The 23,459-nt window shown below is 38.3% G+C and overlaps 1 protein-coding gene across 1 annotated transcript in view; it reads left to right on the top strand.

The window, feature by feature from the left end:
• Window positions 1-20,756, top strand: part of LRRC56 (leucine rich repeat containing 56) — a 38,706-nt gene extending 17,950 nt beyond the window's left edge. The window contains exons 4-12 of the mRNA XM_081314027.1: window positions 2,111-2,207; window positions 3,564-3,761; window positions 7,444-7,621; window positions 13,327-13,524; window positions 14,159-14,223; window positions 14,995-15,125; window positions 16,177-16,376; window positions 17,452-17,803; window positions 19,577-20,756. Of these exons, the coding sequence (XP_081170153.1) occupies window positions 2,111-2,207; window positions 3,564-3,761; window positions 7,444-7,621; window positions 13,327-13,524; window positions 14,159-14,223; window positions 14,995-15,125; window positions 16,177-16,376; window positions 17,452-17,803; window positions 19,577-19,769 (1,612 nt within the window). The 3' untranslated portion in view covers window positions 19,770-20,756. The remainder of the gene's footprint in view (window positions 1-2,110; window positions 2,208-3,563; window positions 3,762-7,443; window positions 7,622-13,326; window positions 13,525-14,158; window positions 14,224-14,994; window positions 15,126-16,176; window positions 16,377-17,451; window positions 17,804-19,576) is intronic.
• The last annotated feature ends 2,703 nt before the right edge of the window (window positions 20,757-23,459 follow it).

Raw genomic sequence — 23,459 nt, 5'->3', positions numbered from 1 at the left:
GGTATAAAAGTAAAAACAATCATAATCTACATATGCAAACAACAATAAACTATTAAGTCTATCGCACTTTAACTCTTATAAAATGACTACAAGCAATATAAATATTACATCAGTACTTATTCAAATGCTAAATGAAACTTTTTAGTCCCATATTTATTCTGGATGTAATCAATCCATTTTTTCCACTCCATAATATATCTCTGTTGCGAATGGTCTTTCAAATACGCTGAGATCTTTGCCATTTCCGCCAGTTTGGAAACTTTTAAAGTCCATTCTTCTATAGTCGGCAGTTCTTCCTTCTTCCAATATTGCCCTACTAAAAGTCTTGCTGCCGTAATTAAATTCAACATCAACTTAGTGTCCACAACAGTGGTATCAGTAATAATGCCCAGTAGAAACAATTGCGGACAAAACTTTATCCTTCTCTTAAATATCTTCTGCATATTCCACCAAATTTTAATCCAAAATGCTTTAACCTTCGTACAGGTCCACCATATATGAAAATACGTTGCATCTTCACCACCACACCCCCAACATTTAGGCTGGCAATTCGGATACATACTTGCTAATTTTTTAGGATCTAAATGCCACCTATAAAACATTTTATAAAAGTTCTCTCTTAAATTTTGAGCTTGCGTAAATTTTACATTTCTCACCCAAATCTTTTCCCAAGTATCCATTGTAATGACTTCTTGAAAATTCTGAGCCCACTTTATCATACAATCTTTAACAAGTTCTGTCTCTGAATCAATTTCTATCAATGCAAGATATATCCGTTTAATATGTGCTTGACCTTGATTTCTAATTTGCTTTACCAAATTTTCATCAGTCATTGAAAAACCAATTTTCTGATCTTCTTTCCACCTGGCCTGTAATTGCCCATACTGAAACCAAATTTGAACAATCTTTCCTTCTCGTAAGAATTGCTCATTTTCTAGAACAATAGAAATAAAATTCAAAATGCTTTTGATAGGTTAGAGAAATGGATTCCAAATAGAATGAAATTTAGCAGAGGCAAAGAGTTCTTCATTTAGAAATCAGATGGCAAATGCATAGAAATAGAATTTAAGAACATCAGCTTTGTAATAGTACTTGTGAAAAATATCTTGGAATAGTAGTTGATTTCAAAATGAGTGTGAATCAGCAATATTATGTGCTGCAAAAGTGCAGTATATATATTTAGACTATATTAACAGAAGTTTACCTTCTAAACCAAAGGAAGTTAGGTCCTGAATTGGATACTGGGTCCAGTTCTGGATATCACATTTTAAGAAAGATTCAGGAAAACTAGCATAGGTTTTGAGAATGATAATGAAGATGACTGGGGATATTACATACCGTACTACAAAGAGGGACTGGGGAAATTAGGAATATATAACTCTGAGTATAAGGATGGATATGATAGTGTTCCCCTTCAAATAAAATACGTTATACAGAGAGAGGTCTGAACCTGTTCTGTTTTTCCAGAGTTCAGCAATTGCTAAATGTTGGAATTCCAAATAAATGTTAGAAAAAGTTTTATGTTTCATAAAACACAACTGTTTTAGTTATGAATTCACTAAAAGAGACCATTTTTGATACTATAGTAAACAAAATCCATGTAATATTTACTACATGCATATGTAGCAAAATGATATATTGTCATTGCAACCAATTTCCTGAAGTAATCAAATTTTATCTTCCAGATTTAGTACTCTGTGAATAGACATAAAAGTAAAGTCTGCCTCAAGTTGGGCTGATGGCTAAAGGTGTACAGTATGTCTGTGTTATTTTCTTGGCAACAATATAGAAATGGTTTTATTGTGCCTTCTTCTGAAATGTCTTTTGCTTCCCTGGGTAGACTACTACTCTGTAAACTAGTTTACAAATATTTTCAAGCTACAAAAATAACCACACAGGAAAGCATACTCCTTAACTGTCTCTGTCAATACACAGCTCCAGTTCAGATTTTTTTTAAAAAAAGTATTCCAAGTTTTGTCCTGGCTGATAAAAATCGAAATGAATTTTCCATTTCTTTCTCTGATGTTAAACAGTATGTTTTCATTAACTTCTAAAGATGAAGCTATTCCTTTGATAGATAATGGTGAATCCTGGTATTTGTTCTCTTAAGGGACCTTGGAACAGCCTTACCTCGTCTTCAAGTCCTATGGATGGCTCGTTGTGGGCTCCCAGATTTAGATGGGATCTCTTCCTGCTGCTCTTTGAAGGTCGGAAAGTCAAAGACTTAATACATTGTTTTGCTTGACTTGTTTACATAGCGCACAGCCCTTACTGCTTTGAAGGAAATGAGATATCAAATCCATGTTAATATACAGTAGTCCCGAGTTCCATTCCCAAGGTCCATCCTTAAATTGAATTTGTGTGCTAAGCAGGAACACAATTATTGGATAATGCTGCACAAGTAGTATTGTGTAATGAACTCAACCCTTTGTGTGTTTCACTTGAATTTTGCTACAATAGCCTCCGTTCTTTACTATGGGTCATCCTTATACCAGGGTGTTTTTAATCCAGGGATTTAATGTATTTTTTTTAAAAAAAGTTAAAAAAGTTATTGCATTTTTAAAAACGTATACATGTATGTCAAATCGGATTCATAAAATACTGCCTTGCCCAATGGCATTTCATTTAAAAAGAAGTGTCATAACTGTCAGCTGGAAAGTTGAAGTACTGTCTCCAATGAAGACAATGGCAAACACTTCCTTATTGCTGCTAAGAAAACTACATAGATGTATTTGTGAAATCACAAGGAAAAGAACTTGGCCTGAAGATTTACCATAATTATCATTAAGGAGCCCTGGTGGCACAGTGGTAAGAATGCCTGCAGTATGACTCAGCCTTCCATCCTTCTGAAGTCGGTAAAAGGAGGACTCAGATTGTTGGGGGCAATATGCTGACATTATAAACCACCCAGAGAATGCCGTAAAGCACTGTGGGGCGGTCTATAAATCTAAGAGGAGGAGGAGGAGGAGGAGGAGGAGGAGGAGGAGGAAGATCCATTCAGTTGTGTCCAACTCTTGGCAATTCTGTGAGCCATACCAGAACCTAGAATTTGTTAATTCAGTAGCCAAGTCATAGTAAACTGAAAGTGTAAAAAAAAAGCCCTGTGGCTTATTCTGTGTATCAAAAATGGCTTCAACTCGATCTCTCTTTATAGAAGATGTATTTTTAAAACAGGCAGCTTTACTCATGGTTTCAGGTTTATTATTAGCAAACCAGAAATAGTCTCATTTTCTTAATAAGCCAAAAATCTTAAACCATGCTTTATTTTTTTAAATCTTCTAAATTTTGCAATAGTAGGCACAGGCCATAGTTCCTATTTTTCCTACTTCCTATTGCACAATATTAAGAAACCATGGCATATTGCAGATTTTATGTTTATTAGCCATATACTGTATGCTAAGAGTAAAAGCCTATGACAACAAACAAATGAAGTGCATGCTGCTTATCTATAAGAAAGTCTGTGAGACTTCCTTTTACTATTATGTCTTAATTGTTCCTTATTTTTTTTATTTAATATATTACATTTCACCTTAATATTGAAAGAGTCCTTCAATTTTCTTTAGGAGCTCTACATAGCCTACAACAATATTGGTGACTTAAGTCAGGTTAGCCTGCTGGAGAACCTCGAAATTCTAGATTTAGAAGGAAACAACATTGAAGATCTTAGTCAGATTCAATACTTGAGGCTGTGTACTAAGCTGACCAATCTTACAATAGAGGGAAATCTTATTTGCTTGAAGCCAAGCCCACAATCTTCAGAGGTGTGTATCTTGCTGATTTATCTCAATGCTATCATGAATTAAGGCTGTGGTTTAATGTAGCAGAGTTATCTTTGTGAATTTTGCCTTAGAGGAACTGTTTCTCAACCCAGATGAGTAGGTAAGTGGCATACTATAACTCTAATATAGAAAAGAAGACTTATACTTCAAATCATTAATCTTGGGAGATATCTAGCACTTTACTCAGCATTCTGAACTCAGAACACTGTGTAGTAACAGCATAGCTGCTAGGAGAAACTGTAGTGAAATCAGTACAGCTTGTGGTCGTTTGATATGATTATATTTTGAAACAGCAAAGAGAGATGTGTACTAAAAATCACCCTTTTTAAAAACAATTTTCTTCATTTCTACTATTGAAGTTCCTTTGTGGCCTTGCAAATGAGTTCTGTAATTCTCAAGAGTTTGCAATGCCATGGGGAGACTGCCATGTCTGAAGCAAAGCAGAATGTATTTTTGTATGCACAATACGTCATGCAATCAAGCAGAACAAACTGAAGTATAATAAAAAGATGATATAGAGTTTTGATCGAGGGTTCTAATTTGAAACCGGGTTAAGGTTATATCTTGCATTCAATGCACTCTTCCTAAATCACTTGGCAACTCATTTTTTTCTGTATCAATCAAATGGCAGTTGCCGCCAGAATTCTTTTTCATCAATTTCAGTGTGTTTGCTAGATGTGCCTGGCTCTTCTCATTCTTTCCCAGGGAGAACTGCTATTCATTGCAGATGAATAAGCAAGTGGCACATTACAAATGTGAGGTAGATAAGATTACTTTTTCTTTAATATCCAGTTAGATTTATTAAAATAGATGCTCTTTTGGAGTGGTTTTTGATGACTATTTAGAAACTCAGAATTAGGGTGATTTTTTTTACTCATTACATTAAACTCCCTGTAAAAAACAGAACAGTAGTAAAAACAATAATAAACACGGTAAACTTCAGCATATTTGTATAAAGCATGTAATTGTAATGTTATTTCACTTGAATAATGGCCCCAGTTAATTGCATGTTATTACCTGAACACCTCTAAATTGCCTGAGTCTAAGCTATATTAGGATCTTCCATGTGAGTCTACTGTCTATTCAAATCAATAATACAAGGCTCAGTATTTTCGTGTGTGTGTGTTGTGTTCATATATGTGTATGTTTGTGTGTTTATGACTTTTGAAGAAATTGCTAATAGATAAAAATTGTGTCTCGACAATTATAATGAAATATCTTCCTTTATGAAAGCATTGTGGCTCTTTTCAGCCAATTTAGTATCTAGCTTTATGAGCTTTGTATTTTAGAAAAATTAGTAATTGTAATTATTTACTGGATTTTGAGTTGGGCTTTTATCCATTTTTATTGTTAGTACTGTTTTTCTTATCTTAAAAAACTTTTTCCTGACCTGGCATTCTCCAAGTGTTTGGAATTACAATTTCCACATAAGATCATAGAGTTAAAAGGTACCTTAGATGTCATCTAATCTAACCTCCACTCAATGCATGACTCACTAAAACATTTCTGATCACTGGCTTGAAATCAGAAAAAGTTTTAGTTGAAACCATCTGAAAATATTTGATTACAGAAGGCTTTTGTAGGAATTGTGAAATTGAAGGAACCTCAAAGGTCTCTAGTCAAAGTAGCTTGCTAATTGAGGAAATCTGCTCCACCACTTTTATGATAGGTGTCTACCCAGCTTCTATTTGGACACTTCCAAAGAAAGGGAGTCTGTCATCTATATTCCAGTGTTTTAATCAAGATCTCTCTTTTAATTTGAAATATTTTATTTTATGTCCTTCTACCTGAAACAGAAATACAGTATAGTTTGCTCAAGTAGCTAAATGTGATTATCACAAAGAGAGCTTGTTTCTATAGCTTCAGCCCCTTCAGGACATCTGTTACTCTTTCCCCATTGTCACCTTCACACATTTCATATTTTTGTACAGTTAGTCCCCATGCTGGCTGGGGAATTCTGGGAACTCAAATCCACAAGTCTTAAAGCGGCCATGTTTGGAGACCCCTGCTTTAGATCAAGGATTGGTGTACTTTTTTAGATCAGGGACAAGGATTGTGAGGGCTAGCAAAAGGAAGACAGACAAAAAAGATGACTGCAATTTCCTTTAATTAAAGCTTAATCATCTTTGAATTCATGGTCATCCTTGGAATGGTTTAGTATTAGAGTAATTAGTATAGACAATCCACTACAGGTCATTAGATTTGTTTTATCTAACATTAGGGCCAAATACTGGATAATGATAATAGTCACTGAAGGGGCAATTGCATGGCTATTTTGTTTGTTTGTCAGTAAACTGTGGTTGTGAGTAAAGGTGATCTGCAGAGTCTCAACATTAATCAGGCCCCTGTAGCAGCTAATTTGGCTTTTTAAAAGATACAGGTTTTTCTTGTGGTCATTACCAGACAATTGGGAGGCAGAAACCCAGACCAGTCTGAATGATAAATGACATAAACCTCTGGTAGCAGACACTATCTTATCTAAATGTGCTAATTGGAACATAAAACAAATTTAACAGTAATATATCATGTGATGGAGATGGTAAAAAAGAGGCGGTAGAAAAATCTGGGAGAGAAGAAAAGTAGATATTAAAAAGTTGACAGTAGATCCCAAAAGCAATTTGTTTAATGGTTATCTAAATACTGTTCTGCCACTCTAATGGCAGAAAGTGAAGAGGAACTAAAGAGCCTCTTGTTGCGGGTGAAGAAGGAGAGTGCAAAAGTTGGCTTGAAACTTAACATTAAGAAAACCAAGATCGTGGCATCCGGCCCTCTCAATTCCTGGCAAATAGATGGGGAAGAAATGGAAGTAGTGACAGATTTTATTTTCCTGGGCGCCAAGATCACTGCAGATGGGGACTGTAGCCAAGAAATTAAAAGACGCTTGCTCCTGGGAAGGAAAGCCATGGCAAATCTAGACAGCACACTAAAAAGCAGAGACATCACCCTGTCAACAAAAGTGCGTATAGTCAAGGCTATGGTCTTCCCAGCTGCAATGTATGGCAGTGAAAGTTGGACCATAAGAAAGGCTGAATGCCAAAGAATTGAGGCCTTTGAACTATGATGCTGGAGAAGACTCCTGTGAGTCCCTTGGACTGCAAGGTGATCAAACCGGTCAGTCCTAGAGGAGATCAACCCCGACTGCACTTTAGAAGGCCAGATCGTGAAGTTGAAGCTCAAATACCTTGGCCATGTAATGAGAAGGAAGGACTCACTGGAGAAGAGCCTAATTCTGGGAAAGATTGAGGGCAAGAGAAGAAGGGGACGACAAAGAATGAGGTGGCTGGATGGAGTCCCTGAAGCAGTAGGCGTGAGCTTAAATGGACTCCAGAAGATGGTAGAGGACAGGAAGGCCTGGAGGAACGTTGTCCATGGGGTCGCGATGGGTCGGACACAACTTCGCAGCTCACAACAACAACAAATACTGTTGATTAAATAAGTCAGTTGAAATTTAATATATTTACATGGGATGCATGTTTAGTGTATCTGAAACTAAATAGTGCTTAGGTTTTATTTATTATGATTGCAAAAAGTGCTAATCTTATAAGAAGTTTAGCTATTGTTACATTTATATTTATTTTCCAATTTTACCTGTTTCTCAGATAGTTTCCTATAAATGTGATCAAAATAACTGAAGGCATTCTTTTCTCTGGGACTTTTTTTCTAGGACCCAAATTACAATTACAGAGTTGAAGTGAAAAAACTTATCCCTCATTTAAAATTTTTGGATGAAATACCAGCAAATCAAACTGCTATTCCTTTTCCATGCAAAATGAATAAAGACTGGTTTATTGTCAAGGAATCAATCAAAGAAGGAAGTTTAATTGAGGAGGCTTCAGGTTCAGGTCTGCTAAATTATTTTGTAAGACTTTTTTTGATGACCAATAAGAGGAAGGAATATCTGTGCATACATACACAAACTGATTATAATTAGCAAGAATAGGATATATGTATTTATTTGTCACACTTATTAGGCTGTCCCTCACATAAAGGGACTCTGCGTAGCATACAATAAAATTAAGTATCATTTGATTGTGTAAAGAAATTATCTTGGGTAAAGCTAAACTTTGGGTAGCAATAAAACTGTGCTTTTAAGTACTAAAATATAAACTCTGCAAAAACAAAAATCAGAACACCAACATGTAGACTCTATGGATATCCTGGAATATGGATACCTCCAGGCCATTCTGTTATTTTATAAGAATCACAGGTGGGAAAATCCCATTAATTTTACATTTTTCCGGAAAAAATGCCAAAGTAGTATTGGACTTGGACCAGACTAGGTATATGTTGCCATAGGGCCCTTTTCGGCAGGTTTTTGTTTCTCAGCCTATCACATCTTATAAAATAAATGTATATATTATGCTAGGAGATATGTGCATATAAGCTACTTTGAGCTCTCAGAGAAAAGATGTGCTATAAATGCAGTAAATTTGCATAAATTGAGTCCTGTGTGGCATAATATTGGACACAGAAGTAAGGATGACCATAGACAATTAAAAATAATGCTTTCTAATTATATGTGAAATAAAACACAGGTAAACATTCAAATATACCATATATTCTCACTTATAGGTCCATCTGCATATAAGCCAACGTTTCAATTTTAAAGCAAAATACCATGAAAAATATGCCACTGCAAATAGGCTGACCCTGATTTTTCATAGTATTTTGACTAAAAATTGAAGGGTTGGTCTATCTGAGGGGCTTATCCATAAAGATTCCGTACATGGGAACTTTTAAAAAGTCTTACTATACATACTGGTGGATAAGCCTATGCATGGATAAGCCAAACCTGATTTTTTAAAATTTTGCCACCAAATTTCTTGTCTTATCTCTGAATATATATAATAGTCTTCCACCTACAAAATTGTTCTAGAACCCTTTAAAAAGAAAAAGAAATCATTGACATTTCTATAATTTCTACAAACTATTTTCCCCCAAATTCATAGTAGGAATATTCCTGTAGGACTGGAGTGGAGCAGTTCTGTTTTTTCATAGAATGATTAGTAAAGTTAGTCCTCATTTAGTGGCCAGAGTTGGGACCACAGGTAGATCATTAAGTGGAGTGGTCACTGAGTGAAACCATGACCATGCTTATGATCTTCCTTCAGCTTTCCTTTGCTTTACTGACCTGTGAAGGTCATACATGCAAGGATTGGTCACAAAGTTATTTTTTCATCACTGTCATAACTCTGAATGGTCACTAAGCGAGGCAGTCACTAAATGAAAATGACTTATATGACCATACGCCCCATATGCCTCTTTTGCTTGAGAGTTGTCTTAGCCACCAGTCTCCTCAGGAACTGATCTGGTGTGCTGTAATGAGATCTCACACATTCCCAAATCTGATTTCAATCTGCTCTTTTGAGATTGAAGATTCTTCAGTATGAGATTCTTCTTCCTTTCAAATCTCCTGATGATTTCCTACTGGTTCTGCCATCCTGGCTGCTTATGTTTGATTTTCCCGCAAATCAGCCGGAGTCTGATGGGTAGCATATCTTTTAAATTCGGCTACTCCTTGGATCTTAGCATCTTTAATTGGCTTCTTCATAGGCTGATTAAGTCTAATAACCCACTCTTCATTTTCTTGGGCATCTCACTGGATAAACCATTTTATATTTTATAGTTGCATTTAGGACAGAATGCAAATTATTTCAAGGGTTATAGTTAGTTAATTCCACTGTCTGCCTCTCATATGGATTAATGCTTGGAAATAACCATAACATTCTTGGTGACTGCCTAATAACAAACACAGAGAATAAAAATCTGTCCTAATATATAATCATTAACCAAATAATTGTTCACCAGGATTGAAATCTCTACTGTCCTTTCAAGTGGAGGCGTGGAACTGATGGGAAGATACTGGATTCTTTTTCAACATGCTATTTTTCTTCTTCTTCAATATCCCCAAATGCATTTGTACACATTTTGCTAATTTGAGGCTGAAGATTGGGAGCAACAGACAGGCCAAGATTTCAGCATTTCTCAAACTGCTTTTCATTTCTTAACTGTTCAGTTCAAGCTTGTTTTAGAAGACGTGGGTCTGTTGCCACCATCCTTTCTTTTTGCTTAAGACCATCTTGAGGTGGCTTTTGACCTATGATGGAATAGCTTAGAGCAGTAGTCTTCTAATGAGGACTGTTGTAACTCTTTTAATTAAATTGCTTACAATGAATCCTGATTTTGTGCTATTCTTTTTGAGGAAAATGTTCTTTTTTAAAAAGAAGTTCTGTAGCTCTTAAGTAGGATTAACTGTGATAGAGACAAATTCTTTTCTTTTGAACTAAGAAAAATAATCCCACCTGGCAAGCTTTACAGAATGTTTTGAATTAGTTTCATTCTGGCAAAGCAAAACTGGATCAGCTTGAGTATTCCTTTGGGATGGAATTCAAAATGTTCTGGGATGCTTTGGTTTTCACTGAAAAAAACCACAAAAGTGGGTGGGGTAGCAATCCACACATAATGCTACTGGCCAACCAATTTGTGGAATATTTGGTACTAGGAGATATGTTGGCAAACATATTTTCTTTCAACTAACCCTGTAATCCTTTGCATTACCCCGACTCCACCCTGATTTGCAGGCAAACATATAAGCGTATAAATGAGAGGCAACTCTAATAGAACAAATAACTTTTTATTCTTACCATGTTAGATCATGCATAATGTATAAGACAAAAAGCGAATCTGTCCTCAGCATTTGTCCGTTAGTGGTTAATTAGCATCTCCCACCTCCCTAGTCTCATTGGCACCAAGCATAATTTCATTTCCAATTTTCATCTATAGGGTTTCTTTAAATGCTTCCAAGTATTACTGGTGGATTGTGGTTCCTGGTGAGTGCAAAAAGGTCCTAGTGCTATATGACTGCATGAATGGCATTGATTAATATTAAAACAGTAAGTCCAAAGACACCATGCCACCTGCAACTGCATTTTTGCCAGCAATGCAACTATTTAAATAAATGTACTAACAGCCCACTAACAAAACACAACCAATGCTCTGCAGACAACCAAGCAACCACAAAGCACACTTGTTGGAAAGTTAAGCAAGCTCATGTTCCAGAAGAGTCTGGGCATCCGCTTTGATGACTTTCACCAACGACCTCCATCTGTCTGTATGTGCCTAGCTGCTTTAATGGCAGACTTAATGGAAGTATTGTCTGAATGCATAAAGAAATAAGGGGGCAGGTGAGCAAGGGACCCTTTGAAATAGGCTGTTTCAACCTTTTAATGTAGGATGCTTGGCCCATGCCAATGCTCTTTGTAGAGCATCGGTTCTGAATGCTTACTTGCCAGCAGCAGCACCAGTAGCAACCCAGTTGCAGAGCTCTGACAGCACTCCCGATCATCTCGGCTACAGCAGAGCTGATTGGACTAGTCCTTTAGTAAGCATTGTGCTCTGCTTACATTCCGGCTTTATTTTACTGTTTCCCAGTACTCCATCCCCAAATATTACCCGATCTGGCCAGAGGAAATAGTAATTGCTATATAGGTAAAGAAGGGAATTAAAACAGTAAGGCAAGATACAAGACAAAAATCCAGTCACGACGCTTAGAGTGCCACTTGAACGATTTTATTACTTGAAGCCCTTGAAACGCCCGTGCTTATGTTGTGTAGGTTGTTTTGTGTCCCACTGCTCTTAAAATACATGCTTTTTTCTTTTTTGCCCTTCTGGCTTGAGTAACTCTAGGGAGTCAGCAAGGCTACGAAAGTATCTTTATTTTGGTTTTAAAAAAATCAATACAGATATGGCAATAGAGGCATTTCCCTCATGCAATACCATGTATATATCCACCTTCTGCTATCCACAGAGCCTACATATCATGGCATGAAGATATTCCATACCTTACAATTTGTTGAAGATATGTCCTCATAATGGAGTTTCCATCCCGTAGTAGGCAATCTGCCTACTGCTTAGGGAGGCTGAAGCTGGTGCAAGATGTTCTGGCATGAAAATAGCATTTTCCCTGGAAAAAAATCTGAAACATCCCGTGGAACATGGAAGAGATGGTGTAAGGGGACATGGGTAGGGGGGAGCTATATGCTTGACTACCATTATCCCAACAGGTGTAGGACTGCCCTCTTTCATCCAGTCTGTGGCTTTGGCACCTGTTCTGCTGTGCTGTTTTGGCTGTAAGGAAGAGCAGAACCCTGGCTTCTGACCCCATTGCCAGGTTAATCACCCCCGGATCTTTAGAGTGTCGGGAGACCTGAAATTCACTATCCTGTACCCTGCTTAAGGCAATAAATGGGAAATGTAATTGAATTATTTTGCCAGTACAGCAATTGCTCTTCTTAGGGAAGGCCTGGCTCCTCTTGTTTGTGGAATGTTCCTTTAAAAAGTTCAGTCCTCCAGAGAGTGAAACCTGGTACAGATAGGGTTCAACATAGGCAGTCATTTTTTTCCCCTTTTATCCTTCTGAATATGTATACCTAAATTTGATACCAGAATCAATAAAGTGATTTCTCAAACTCTGGTTCTTGAGCAGTATTTAGCAGCAACTGCATCTTGGCTGCACAACTCAAAATTACCACTAGATTGCAGCCAAGATAGACATAATGCTCTTGACTTTGCTGTCATCAAATAGTTAATCAATTGGTTGAGAGGTCAGTCATTCTGGAGAAATTATGACAATATTCTGAAAGCTGAACACCTCTCCCACAGACTCACAAAACCCCCACTTTGAACTCTGGCTCCAAAAACACATCTATACTGCACAAATGGACGCAACCACTACCTTGCTGTTAAGAGAGGACTCTTTGCTGCCATCTGCTGGTTTTTAGGTTGATAAGTTAACAGTTCTTTGGGGAGAACAGTAGGAAAACAGTTGAATGGATGTAAAGGCCAGATTTTACACCACCATCCCAGCATGTATCCCCGCAGGTGATTGGTGGCAGCTTTTCCTGTAGTAAGTGACATTCAAATTTCAGGCAGAGAAAATGGCAAGTTATTGCCCTGTGCAGAAGCAATACAGATAGTACAGCACAGTCCCCATCCTGCATATTAAGGGAAACTGGGGAGTGGGGGGAGGGGGCAGGGCAGTGTGACTTAGGCTGCCATAATTTCTCAGCTCAAGGACACAGGATGAAAGCAGGGTAATGCAATTCAGGGATGAGTTCCTTATTTAGTATTTCAGGTACCACATACATGTATATGTATGCATGTTTTTTTTTTGTTTTTTTAAAATCCTTATATTGCAGTGCTCTTTATGAACGATTGCACTCTATTGCATGCTGACCTGAATAATCGCTGACACGAGTTAATACGTTTGCACAAAGAATTGTGATTAACGGTGTTCCTGATGTTAGCTTAACAAAGTTTCTTTTGCATTGAACCTAACGTTTAGTGTAGTTATGGATGAATCCATGTGGTAGTTTTCTTGGCAACAGTACAGAAATATTTTGCTACAACCTTCTAGTGGGAATATTACTTTAATTTAGGGACATATCATTTGTTTTCTGTGCTTCTCTCAAGTGGACACTTATAGCATATTCATGTTACAGTATCATGTTGTCGTTCTTCTCCCAACCCTTGCCCTTCTTCGGTTTAGATTCTCAGTTAGGACTCCTAACGAGAAGGCTGGGCTCTGCTCTACGGCCTGCTGCAACTCATTTTTTGCTAGGTTCCAGACCTCAGCCTCTCCAGAGATCTCCCAGTGCTCATTTGCTTTCTGGCTGTAGCACTCTCCTGGAATCCACCATCTATGATGAGATATTGCCTGATGATGATTCAAGTGACCTGACCCATGGTAATGAAACACCGGATGCTTTTCTTGCCCATTTCCTATCCTTCAGCCTCTCCTTGACAGAACACGTGGAAGCAAGCAAGAATGGAATTGATAAAAATGCTGGGATGATCTGTGTATTTATGTGCTTATGGTAAATATATGTACACAAAGATTTAGATAGGCTTGCTTTTGCAGAAATTTTTCTGTAACTGAAATTGGGAAGTGAACACGTGTTAAAGAGAGTGATTAAGTTTTATGTTAACATTAGAGATTATGTTCGGTCACGTAATCTCTGCATTGTGGTTGGCTGTTCTCAAACCTTTTGCTGCACAGATAATGAAATTTCTGACACTTTTTTTTTCCAAAGTCAGTTTGACTATTGTGCTATCTTAAGCTGAATGACTGAAGATATTTTTGAGCATTTTGCCCATTCCTACTAATCCTACCTCAGCTCACAAATGCGTTTTTTCTGTGGTTTAGAGTAACAACTGACCAAAATAGAAAGCTGGTTTATTTTTTTTCTGAATATCTCTTTCTAAATACGGAGAAAACATAATTGCCTATAAGCTTGTATATGAAGTTTTTGTAACAAAAAGAGTTTTTTAAGCATATGAAATTATAAATTAGGACACTTTTTAAAATTTGTTTTTGACAGGTTTCAGCAGAGTTATATGTGGGAACCCCATCAAAGCTCTTCATGCACGAAGACAGAAATTAGGTGTAAGTTTCTTTATAAGTACATTCTTGAAGGGAGGGAAGGTTAGAAGCGGGTTGTCATGTAAGAAGAGTAAGCCTGTTGGACAGTGGTGGGATTCAAATATGTCAACAACCGGTTCTCTGTGTGGATGCCACTTCCGGAAGTCCATTCTGGGCCTGGGCAACAAAAAATTAGCTGCCGGTTCTGCCGAACTGGTATGAACTGGCTGAATCCCAGCACTGCTGTTGGAGCTACAGAATTGTATACATTTAAGTGAGCTCAGAATAAACTTAAAGGTTTAGTACATGCTTCTCAGTCTGCTTCTAGAGCTAAAAAGCCCTCATAAAGTTTTCTGCTTCTTCTTAGGGTGTGTTGGCTAATTAAATTATCAGCCTTTTCCTTTTGATCATGAATGGGTTTCTGGCAAACCTTCTCACTCACCATGGAGACTCATACTTGTGAAAGCAAAGTGGGAAAGCTGTTAGGGACATTTCAAGGGAAGGAACACATCTGATATATAGAGAAAAATGCTTCTAAGCCTTCACCAGGAGACAAACAACAAACGGAGCTGGGTTGAAATATTGCCTGATCCTGCACTTTTGCTTTGCAATAGTATGTCAGGATCGCCCTCTTACCTCCAGTCACTGTGGCACAACAGCAGGTCTGTGTTGGTACAATAAACATTGGCCATGATGGGGAGACTATGAGATAAATTTTTAAAAAATAATCCTTGGCAAAATTAATTATTTTCAGTGGATGCAGATATATTTTATATAATTTCTCTAATATCGTAGTCTACAGTAACAAATCTGTTCCAGCCACTGTGTCATCTGGCAGAACATAATTATGATTTTGAAGAAACTGGCAGTGTAAATGAGAAAGACATCTTTGCCGAGCTGAAAGTCTTGCAAGAACATCATTACCAGTAAGAGCCAAAATTTAGTCCATTATTAAGCAGAAATTTTTAGAGTTTCCCAAGATAAATCAGCAAGTGAATGTAATCTCCCCTTGATGATGAACAGTTGCATTGTGTCACACCATGAAGCCTATGGAAAGACAAAGATTAGGAATGTTTTGATAGGGGATTATTACTATGAAACTCCATGAAAAGTCTATCCTTTAATAGCTATTCTAGGTTATCTGTTTGGGGGGAAAAAAGTTGTGCTTTCTCGTTTTCATTGTCATAAGCATGTCAGCCATTTTGTGGCCATGCTCAGGACCTGTCATTCATTTTTCCTCTTATTTTCATTCAGCGTTTATAGTTTACAAAGGAAGAGAAATCAAATAAAAATTGTTAAGAATTTCTACATAGATAGTTGTCTATTAAAAAATAAAGACACCCACTTCAGTTCATGCTTTTGCTATCGTATCTGATTTTCCGCTTTTAAGCTATTGTCTTTTCTGTATTGGTGGTATAATACAATCAACAGTTTATTATTTGGAAGAGCAAATTCATGGCAATAACAAATCTGCATATCATGGTTTGTTTAATGTTACAGCCCTCAGTCATGCTCACTATGAGGAATTACTGTGCCAACATCAGTGGTTACAAAATTAAGAAAAAAAACATAATTAGGATTTTAGGACTAGTTTTCTTGAGAAGAATAAGATGGGTGGGTGAGGGGTCTGCACTGGTGTCAGATTAGAAGAAAGACAAAAACAACACTGTCAGAGATAAGTCCTGAAGTTTTTTTGTGGCATTTTTTTTTCAAGAAAGATTTGCTAAAGACTGAATGTGATTATTTTCCTGTAAATGCTGTAAAATCTAATTTGGGGTGATTTTTTTAGAGCATAGCATGGGGCAAAGTTCATAATGAAAGCATTACTCTGGATTTTTTTTCCTTTTGGTATTATTTCAGTTTAAAGGTATATGACACATAATGTAAGTTGGATATTAATATATATATTTTTATGTACAGTATTTTATAAAAAATTTGGGCAGGATGGCATCTAATTAAAAAGTAAATCTCTGGCAGACACTTGCAAGCCCTCCAAGGGGCGAAATCTCCCCAGCTGCTGAAAATAACACACAGTGATGAAGAAGGGGAAGAGGAAGAAAAAGGCTGCAGCCTGAGTGACAGCTGTGATGAAGATTTCAAAGGAGCCTTTCAGGACATCACACAAATGATCTCGTCAGAAGCTTCTTCTTGTCCCCATCTTTCTCAGTTGTCATCAGGTATTATACAACTAATAGGGTAAACTGGAATGCCATTTGTATATGTGATATTTAAAGATTAGAGTGTGGTATCATTAAGGCAAGCAAATGCTGAGGAAAAGGAGAAGGTATTCTTAGCTCACTGTGAGGGAGTGAGGAAGAAAAAAAGGTATGGAATTTATAGTGTGTTAGAAACAATAGCAGCAGCAACTTCTGCAGTTCTCCTGTCTCACTACAGGTATTGATCAGCATTTTGGGATGCAAATAATTTAGACCTTTTCAGATGTTACCAAAAAGATTTAACAGGCAAGCCACAGAGACGACCCAACTCTTTGCTGTGTAAACCCAGCCACAGTAGTGTAGTTCATGGTCTGCAGTTGTTAAATGGTTTAGCACGGTGCACAAAGTGTTTAAGATAGTTGCTGAGAGATACGTTGAGAATCTGAACAGACTTGGCACATAACTCCTTTAATCATAGTGAAATTACATAGAAATGTATTACTCAAATTCTAGCCTAAGCAAAAGATTTTTAAGCTGTGCTATTGTGTTTCTTTCAACTGTGTGTGATTCTCAGACTGCCTGGACAAGTCCCTGCAGTTTTCCAGAAGTGACTTCCCATTGCTTTCTCCCTACGGTCACGAGAAAGTGATTAGCCCAGAGTTACCCAGGCGGCTTTTGTGCTTAAGGTGGGACTAGAACTCTTGGTCTCCCAGTTTCTGACCTGATACCTTAACCACTACATCAAATTGGTTCTCAAGTTCTGCTTAGTACCCACTAAAAATGTGGCAGAAGCAGCTATTCAGTACAGATTCTTAAAAAAAATGCTATTTACAGACCTGCAAATGTATAGATATTCCCTGTTATTAAGCTATCTAAAATATTCAGAGAAGACATATACTGTATTGCACTGAAATTGAGAGCTGCGTATAAAATTAATCATTCCTTTAGAGCTTTGGAATTATTAAAGTTGGGAATTCAGGCCATTCTTTCCATCCTGGTAAGTTTCTCTTACAGAACCCAGCAATCTTTTGAAAGCCTTTTTGGGTGAAATGTTTTTGCTGCTAAATTGATGGTGTGCTTTCCCCTCACATTTCAGATTCATCACCTAGCCTTGCAAATGCATTACCAAGCATTGCAAAGCGCTCTCTCCAACCTTCTCCTCCAAAGTGTCCTTCACCTGCCTCCATGGGCATGACAGCTGGGCTTGTGAGAACCAGACACCTGAAGATACCTCACTCAAAAAAAGCTGTGTTAAAGCTGCAGCCTCCGTTAGTTGTGAACAGGGAGGAAGTGCAGCATATGGCTGAGAGGACTGCTGCTCTGAATCTTCACAGAAAACCAGATGCATCACCTAATGCAAAACTCTTCACACAGAGGGAAACAGTTTGTGGCAGCAAACAGATTAGGAGGCCCTTTTCAGTACCAGCAGCATTTGGACCAACAAATAGGTTTGGATCTTATCCCCAAAGCTGATTCATAGTTATATATGGGCCAGGTTAGGTATACCTGAGCCTGCTTAAACCACTAAAAGGTAAAGGTAAAGGTTCCCCCGCACATGCGTGCTAGTCGTTTCTGACTCTAGGGGCCCGTGCTCATCTCCGTTTCAAAGCCGAAGAGCCAGCGCTTGTCCGAGGACAACTCCGTGGTCATATGGCCGGCATGACTAGACGCCAAAGGCTCACGGAACGCTGTTACCTTCCCACTGTAGTGGTCCCTATTTTTCTACTTGCATTTTTACATGCTTTCAAACTGCTAGGTTGGCAGAAGCTGGGACGAGTAACAGGCGCTCACTCTGTTATGCAGCACTCGGGATTCAACTCGCCAAACTGCCGACCTTCTGATCGACAAGCTCAGTGTCCTAACCCACTGAGCCACCGCATCCCTTGCTTAAACCACTAGCCAAATGCTATCACAGTGGCCAAAAATGTATTGACACAGTTTTAATTTGGGGCAATGTTATCCATTATCCAATGTATGGCAGGTTACTTAGCAACCCTTCAAAGTTACGATGGGCCCTGAAAAAGTCTATTTATAACCTACATTTAAAAGTCTAGCCTGTCCCCCCCATCACATGACCACCATCTCTGCAACTGGCCTGCATTTATGGCCATCTGCAATGCCCTGCAGTCATGTGACTATAATTTGCAAAACTAGTGTTTACTCCCAATTTCCAGCGAAAAACGATGGCATTCTGCGGCATTCATTTATGACCACTGCGGAAAAAAAGATTGTAAAATTGGGTGTGGCTACATGACCCATTCAGTAACAGACGCAATTTACAACTGAAATTACAGCCTTAATTATGGTCACAAGCCAAGAACTACCTTTATAAAGTTTGGCTAAAAGATAACCAGCCTGAAGTCGCCAAATAAGAATCCTTAGCTAAGGTTTGACTTGGAGCTGGGACATCTCAGCCTCAGTCCAAAAACCTTAATCATTAACACACACACACACACACACACATTTTTTATATTAAGTTGCAAGCTAAGTTGTTTTTCTCTTGCTGGAAGTGTTGCTGTTGCTACCTGGTGTCCCTTAGTCTCCCACCCAGGAAGGAGACAGAAGTTACCTGTTCTTCCTTCTGCAGCTGTGAGAGACGGAGATGGAGCAGAGAAGTGGTCATTTTTTCCTATCCTTATCCATTTAGCTCCAGGGTGCAACCTTCCCATGGCCACTGCCTGTCTTTGAGTAGACTGAGTTGGTCCCTATTCACAGGCTCCCATTGTAGATATTCTGGCAAGTGTCTTCACTATAGAAGATGAACCTGCTGACATTTTAATCCCTGGGATTTTAGGGAGTTATCTATTCTTTCTGGTAGTTAAAATATAATTTAAGCTATGCCTAAGCACGGGAGAAAGATATGAATGTGATGCCTCATATTCAACAGCTATTTCCCCCACGTCACAATGATTTCCCCCCCCCGCAACAAACTACCTGTGTCACTTTTTTCCTTTCCCCATAACATTTTAAATAATCTATGATATAACGTTATTGCAACCATGCATCTCTCCCACCACCAACCGGCAATTTTTTAATAGTGTGGCAGGAAAGTATTCAATGTGACAATGTTCTGCCATGACTTAATGGAGACGAGGGCTTAGAAATAGCCTTCGGTAGCAACCCAGTTAAAGCACTGGAGATACTTAGAAGACTAGAAGACCATCTGTTCCTCTTTATTTGGTCCGATAAAATTACTAATTTGTTGAATCTCTTCTCTTTAGAGCCACTGTGGATAGAAGCCTACCTAAGACAATCAGCCATCAGATACCTGCCACTCATTCATACACAAATATGCCAGAGAGATTTGCAGTGCTGAACATGGTCCACCCTCTGACCGCCAAAGCTGCCTTGCAGAGCTTGTCAAAAAGGCCAGATATCTCAATGATTGCTCAAAGCAAGGCTCCCCAGTTGTAGGAAATGCCCCGAACAAGCTGTGCATGTCTTGTTGCCAGGTCTCAGAAGCTCTCAGCTGTACTTGATTTCCTGTCTTCCCAGGAGCAGCACAGGCCAGCTTCTCCGATTCAGCAGCCTGATTCATCACTGAGGGTGACGGTGCCCCTATGCAAGCAGAGCAGTTGAAAGAAACAACTTGACTTCTCTCCAATTAAACTGCTGCTGTGGAGAATCAACGATTCCCCCCCACCCCCAGCGGCCTTTCTTTTTAGCAGCCTTTGAAAGGAAGGGGAAAAAGGGCTTGTGACTACATCGCTGATGTTTAGAACAGCTGTTTGAGTGGTCTCAGGAGCCAGGGTGGTTTCCTTGACTCAGCTGGTGGGAGGATGATACAACTGGTTCCCTCAGCTGCAGCTCCAAAGTGTCAGCCTTCTCCCATAGTGATTAAGAGGCTGGGAACAATAGGCAGCTTAATCTGAAGAATATATTGTTGTTTTTGTTTCATGTTCCTTGACCAGCAGACTCCTTGGTTTCAGGTACTAGTTTTTACTTCAACTAATGTAAACAACCTATGTTGCTTGGTTACAATTTTCAGCATGGAATTACCAAATAGCAAGAAATGTAGGACCATTTGACCAAATCACTTTATTTGTCTTGAAAGAAATATGTGGCATACCTCGAGATTGTATTTTCTTCAAGTCAGGTGACCAGTATGTACCCATATCTTTATATCAAATGTGGGTGGTTCCTAACAATTACTCATTTACCTCAGGCTTTTCATGTCTATTTACAATAAATGTACTTTTAGTTCAAATTTCCCTAAGTTGTAGAGCATTTTTAGATTGACAGAGAAAAATGCATTGTTCGTAAGTGTCAGCATTTAGGTGCGAGGTACAATGCTATTCTAGTAGTCCTGCCTATCGATTAGCACATAGATGGATACAGTTTTCACTTGGTCTTTGATGTGTAATATGGATGGTGGTGTTATGAAAATCAGGGACTCCCACATAGGGCTAGTAGGTGGCCCTGTTTTGATTGTGGTATTTGGAGCAAATGCTGCCATATTCATGAGATTTGTTACTTGCCATAGTTCATACTGTATCTTTTTCACACAAGTCTTACAAACTGTATATGCTAACAAAAGAAACAAAGGTTTGTGTGAATTGAAACTCAAATATGTATAGGTAATTATTATTGTGACTATTTTGAAACCAGGTATTGTAGTTTTCAAAATTAATATTGGACAATTTTGGAGTGAGGTTTACAAAGCCATAAATTATGCAACAATCCAACCTAATAAGCTATTCCTTTTTGTTCAGATTTTTAAAAATGCATAATGATATCAATAACGTTGATATAAACTTTTCGGTAGGTTCTTATGTTGAAGCTTCAATATTTGTAAACCATGAAAAGTCTTTGAAAAGCTCCAAAACTCTGCTTCTATTCATGCCATAGTGGGGTCCTGCTGAATTTCATAACTGGAATATAGGTTTATAGGAAAGTAGTACCCAAAATGATATGTGGGAGCATTAGCCTTAAAAATAGGTATACCCTATAAATTAATTCTTCAATCCAGTTTTTGTAGGAATTGAAATTCTGCCTTTTCTACACACACAAAATATGAGCCAGCAGGCAATCTAGCCTTTGATATGTTCATATGCTAACACTATAAAGAACTTAATGTAGCAAAAGTATTTTGTAAATTGGATTCAGATTTACATGCTGAAATCAAGGAGACTCCAACCAACCTCATAACCCTTGAATTGCAGTGTGTTTTCCCTAAGTAACTGAATCCAACCCACAGAATACTCAGTGTTATTTCCAGTCCTGTATGAAGATACTGAATAAACCTATCAAGTGGTAACCCCTTTCACTTGCTCATATCATTATGTATAGGGAAATGCAGAATATTTGCAAAGTTAGGGCTTGATTGGAAAAGAAAAGTGGCTTTCATTCATTTCTTTATGCTTAAAACATACTGTAAAAAAGGTAAAGGTAAAAGGTAAAGGTTCCCCCGCACATGCGTTCTAGTCGTTTTCAACTCTAGGGGCCGGTGCTCATCTCCGTTTCAAAGCCGAAGAGCCAGCGCTTGTCCGAGGACGTCTCCATGGTCATGTGGCTGGCATGACTAGACGCCAAAGGCGCACGGAACGCTGTTACCTTCCCACCGTAGTGGTCCCTATTTTTCTACTTGCATTTTTATGTGCTTTCGAACTGCTAGGTTGGCAGAAGCTGGGATGAGTAACAGGCGCGGCACTCAGGATTGTTACGCGGCACTCAGGATTCAACCCGCCAAACTGCCGACCTTCTGATCGACAAGCTCAGCGTCCTAACCCACTGAGCCACCACGTCCCTTACAAACATACTGTAGAACTGCCAATTCCCATTTACCAATGCAAAAAAGTTGGCTTCTCTCATATTGATTATGAAAAAGCACCTAGGGAAAAGGTGCTGAAGCCTTCCAGACCTTACCTGACCTTCCAAAAGGACCTTCTCATTTTCTTTTTCTTTCTTTTCTTTTCCTTTTCTTTTTCTGCTTTGCTAACTTTGGTTGATGGAAAAGCCATATATAAAGGAACATTCCTGGGAGAAGCCATCCATCACAGTTGGAGAATTTGACTCTTATTAGATGCCAAATTATTTCCCAACTTCTCAGTTTAGCAAGGAGACTCCTTTCTTCAGCTCAACCTATCACTATTTTGGTTGATCAACAGCAAGATAACCTGTTCACAATGAAATGGGATACTTCTTCCATTCTCATGCTAAAACACTTCTAATTTGTAAGGTGATCCTTCCTTCCAAAGTAGCTAAAGACACATTAATACTTGCTTCAGAACTGGAAGTGCAACTCATAAAAGTAAGTGTACCTTGTCAGACAAATTTTGAGGCCTGCTTTGTATTTGAAGAAGTCACACATCTTCACTCCTATTCATTAGCTTGTTGTTTAGCATTGCAGCCTCTCCTTAGATGCAGATCAGTTGTAGCAGGAAGATACATCATATAGTTGAAACCATGTTTTGAGTGAGCGCTATTCTGTCCTATCAGAGATACCGCGGGAATTGTGTCAAGCGTTGTCTTGAATGTCTGAAAAATGAAAGAGGGAGACATAGTCCATAATATAATGGCCACATGTGTCTTTGAATACTGCTTTTGGACTTCACAAAGTGCAGCGCTCTCCTGTTAGAACTCTACAGAGACTATTTTGCTCTATTTGTTGTGGCTGTTGCTTTGTAGCCGTTAAGACAAGATTTGGGAAAAGATATTGACATGAACATTTTCTTGCCTCTGCCACACCCTTAACTCAAATGTTATTTTTCCTTTCATAATTTTCCAACTTCGAATGCTGGCAAAATATACGACTGTGCAGGTGAGTGGGGAAAAAACAAACCCAAGTCATTCTTCCTTTTTTCTGCTCTTAAATAGCATAACCTCTCTCTCTCCATTCAATCCTATTTAAAAATTCTGCAAAAGGCATTTTATATGTTTAATCTGACCTGCACAGCTTCAAAAGCGATGGAATGTAAAGTTAATTAGCATTTGTTCAATAAAAGACTTTACTTAAAGCCTGAAAGTTAAATCTGAGCCTTCAGTGTACAACAACATCATGGCTATATTTTTATTCATTTTTGTCATTCTGCACTGTTAAATCTGGCCTTAGCAAACAAAAGGAGCACCAGGTTTATTCTGCCCGAACTCATTTTACTTAACAAT

Source organism: Vipera berus, assembly GCF_964194415.1.
Source record: "Vipera berus genome assembly, chromosome: 1".
Taxonomy (NCBI): domain Eukaryota; kingdom Metazoa; phylum Chordata; class Lepidosauria; order Squamata; family Viperidae; genus Vipera; species Vipera berus.
Note: the sequence above shows the minus strand (reverse complement) of the source record. Positions and strands in the feature narration are given on the sequence as shown.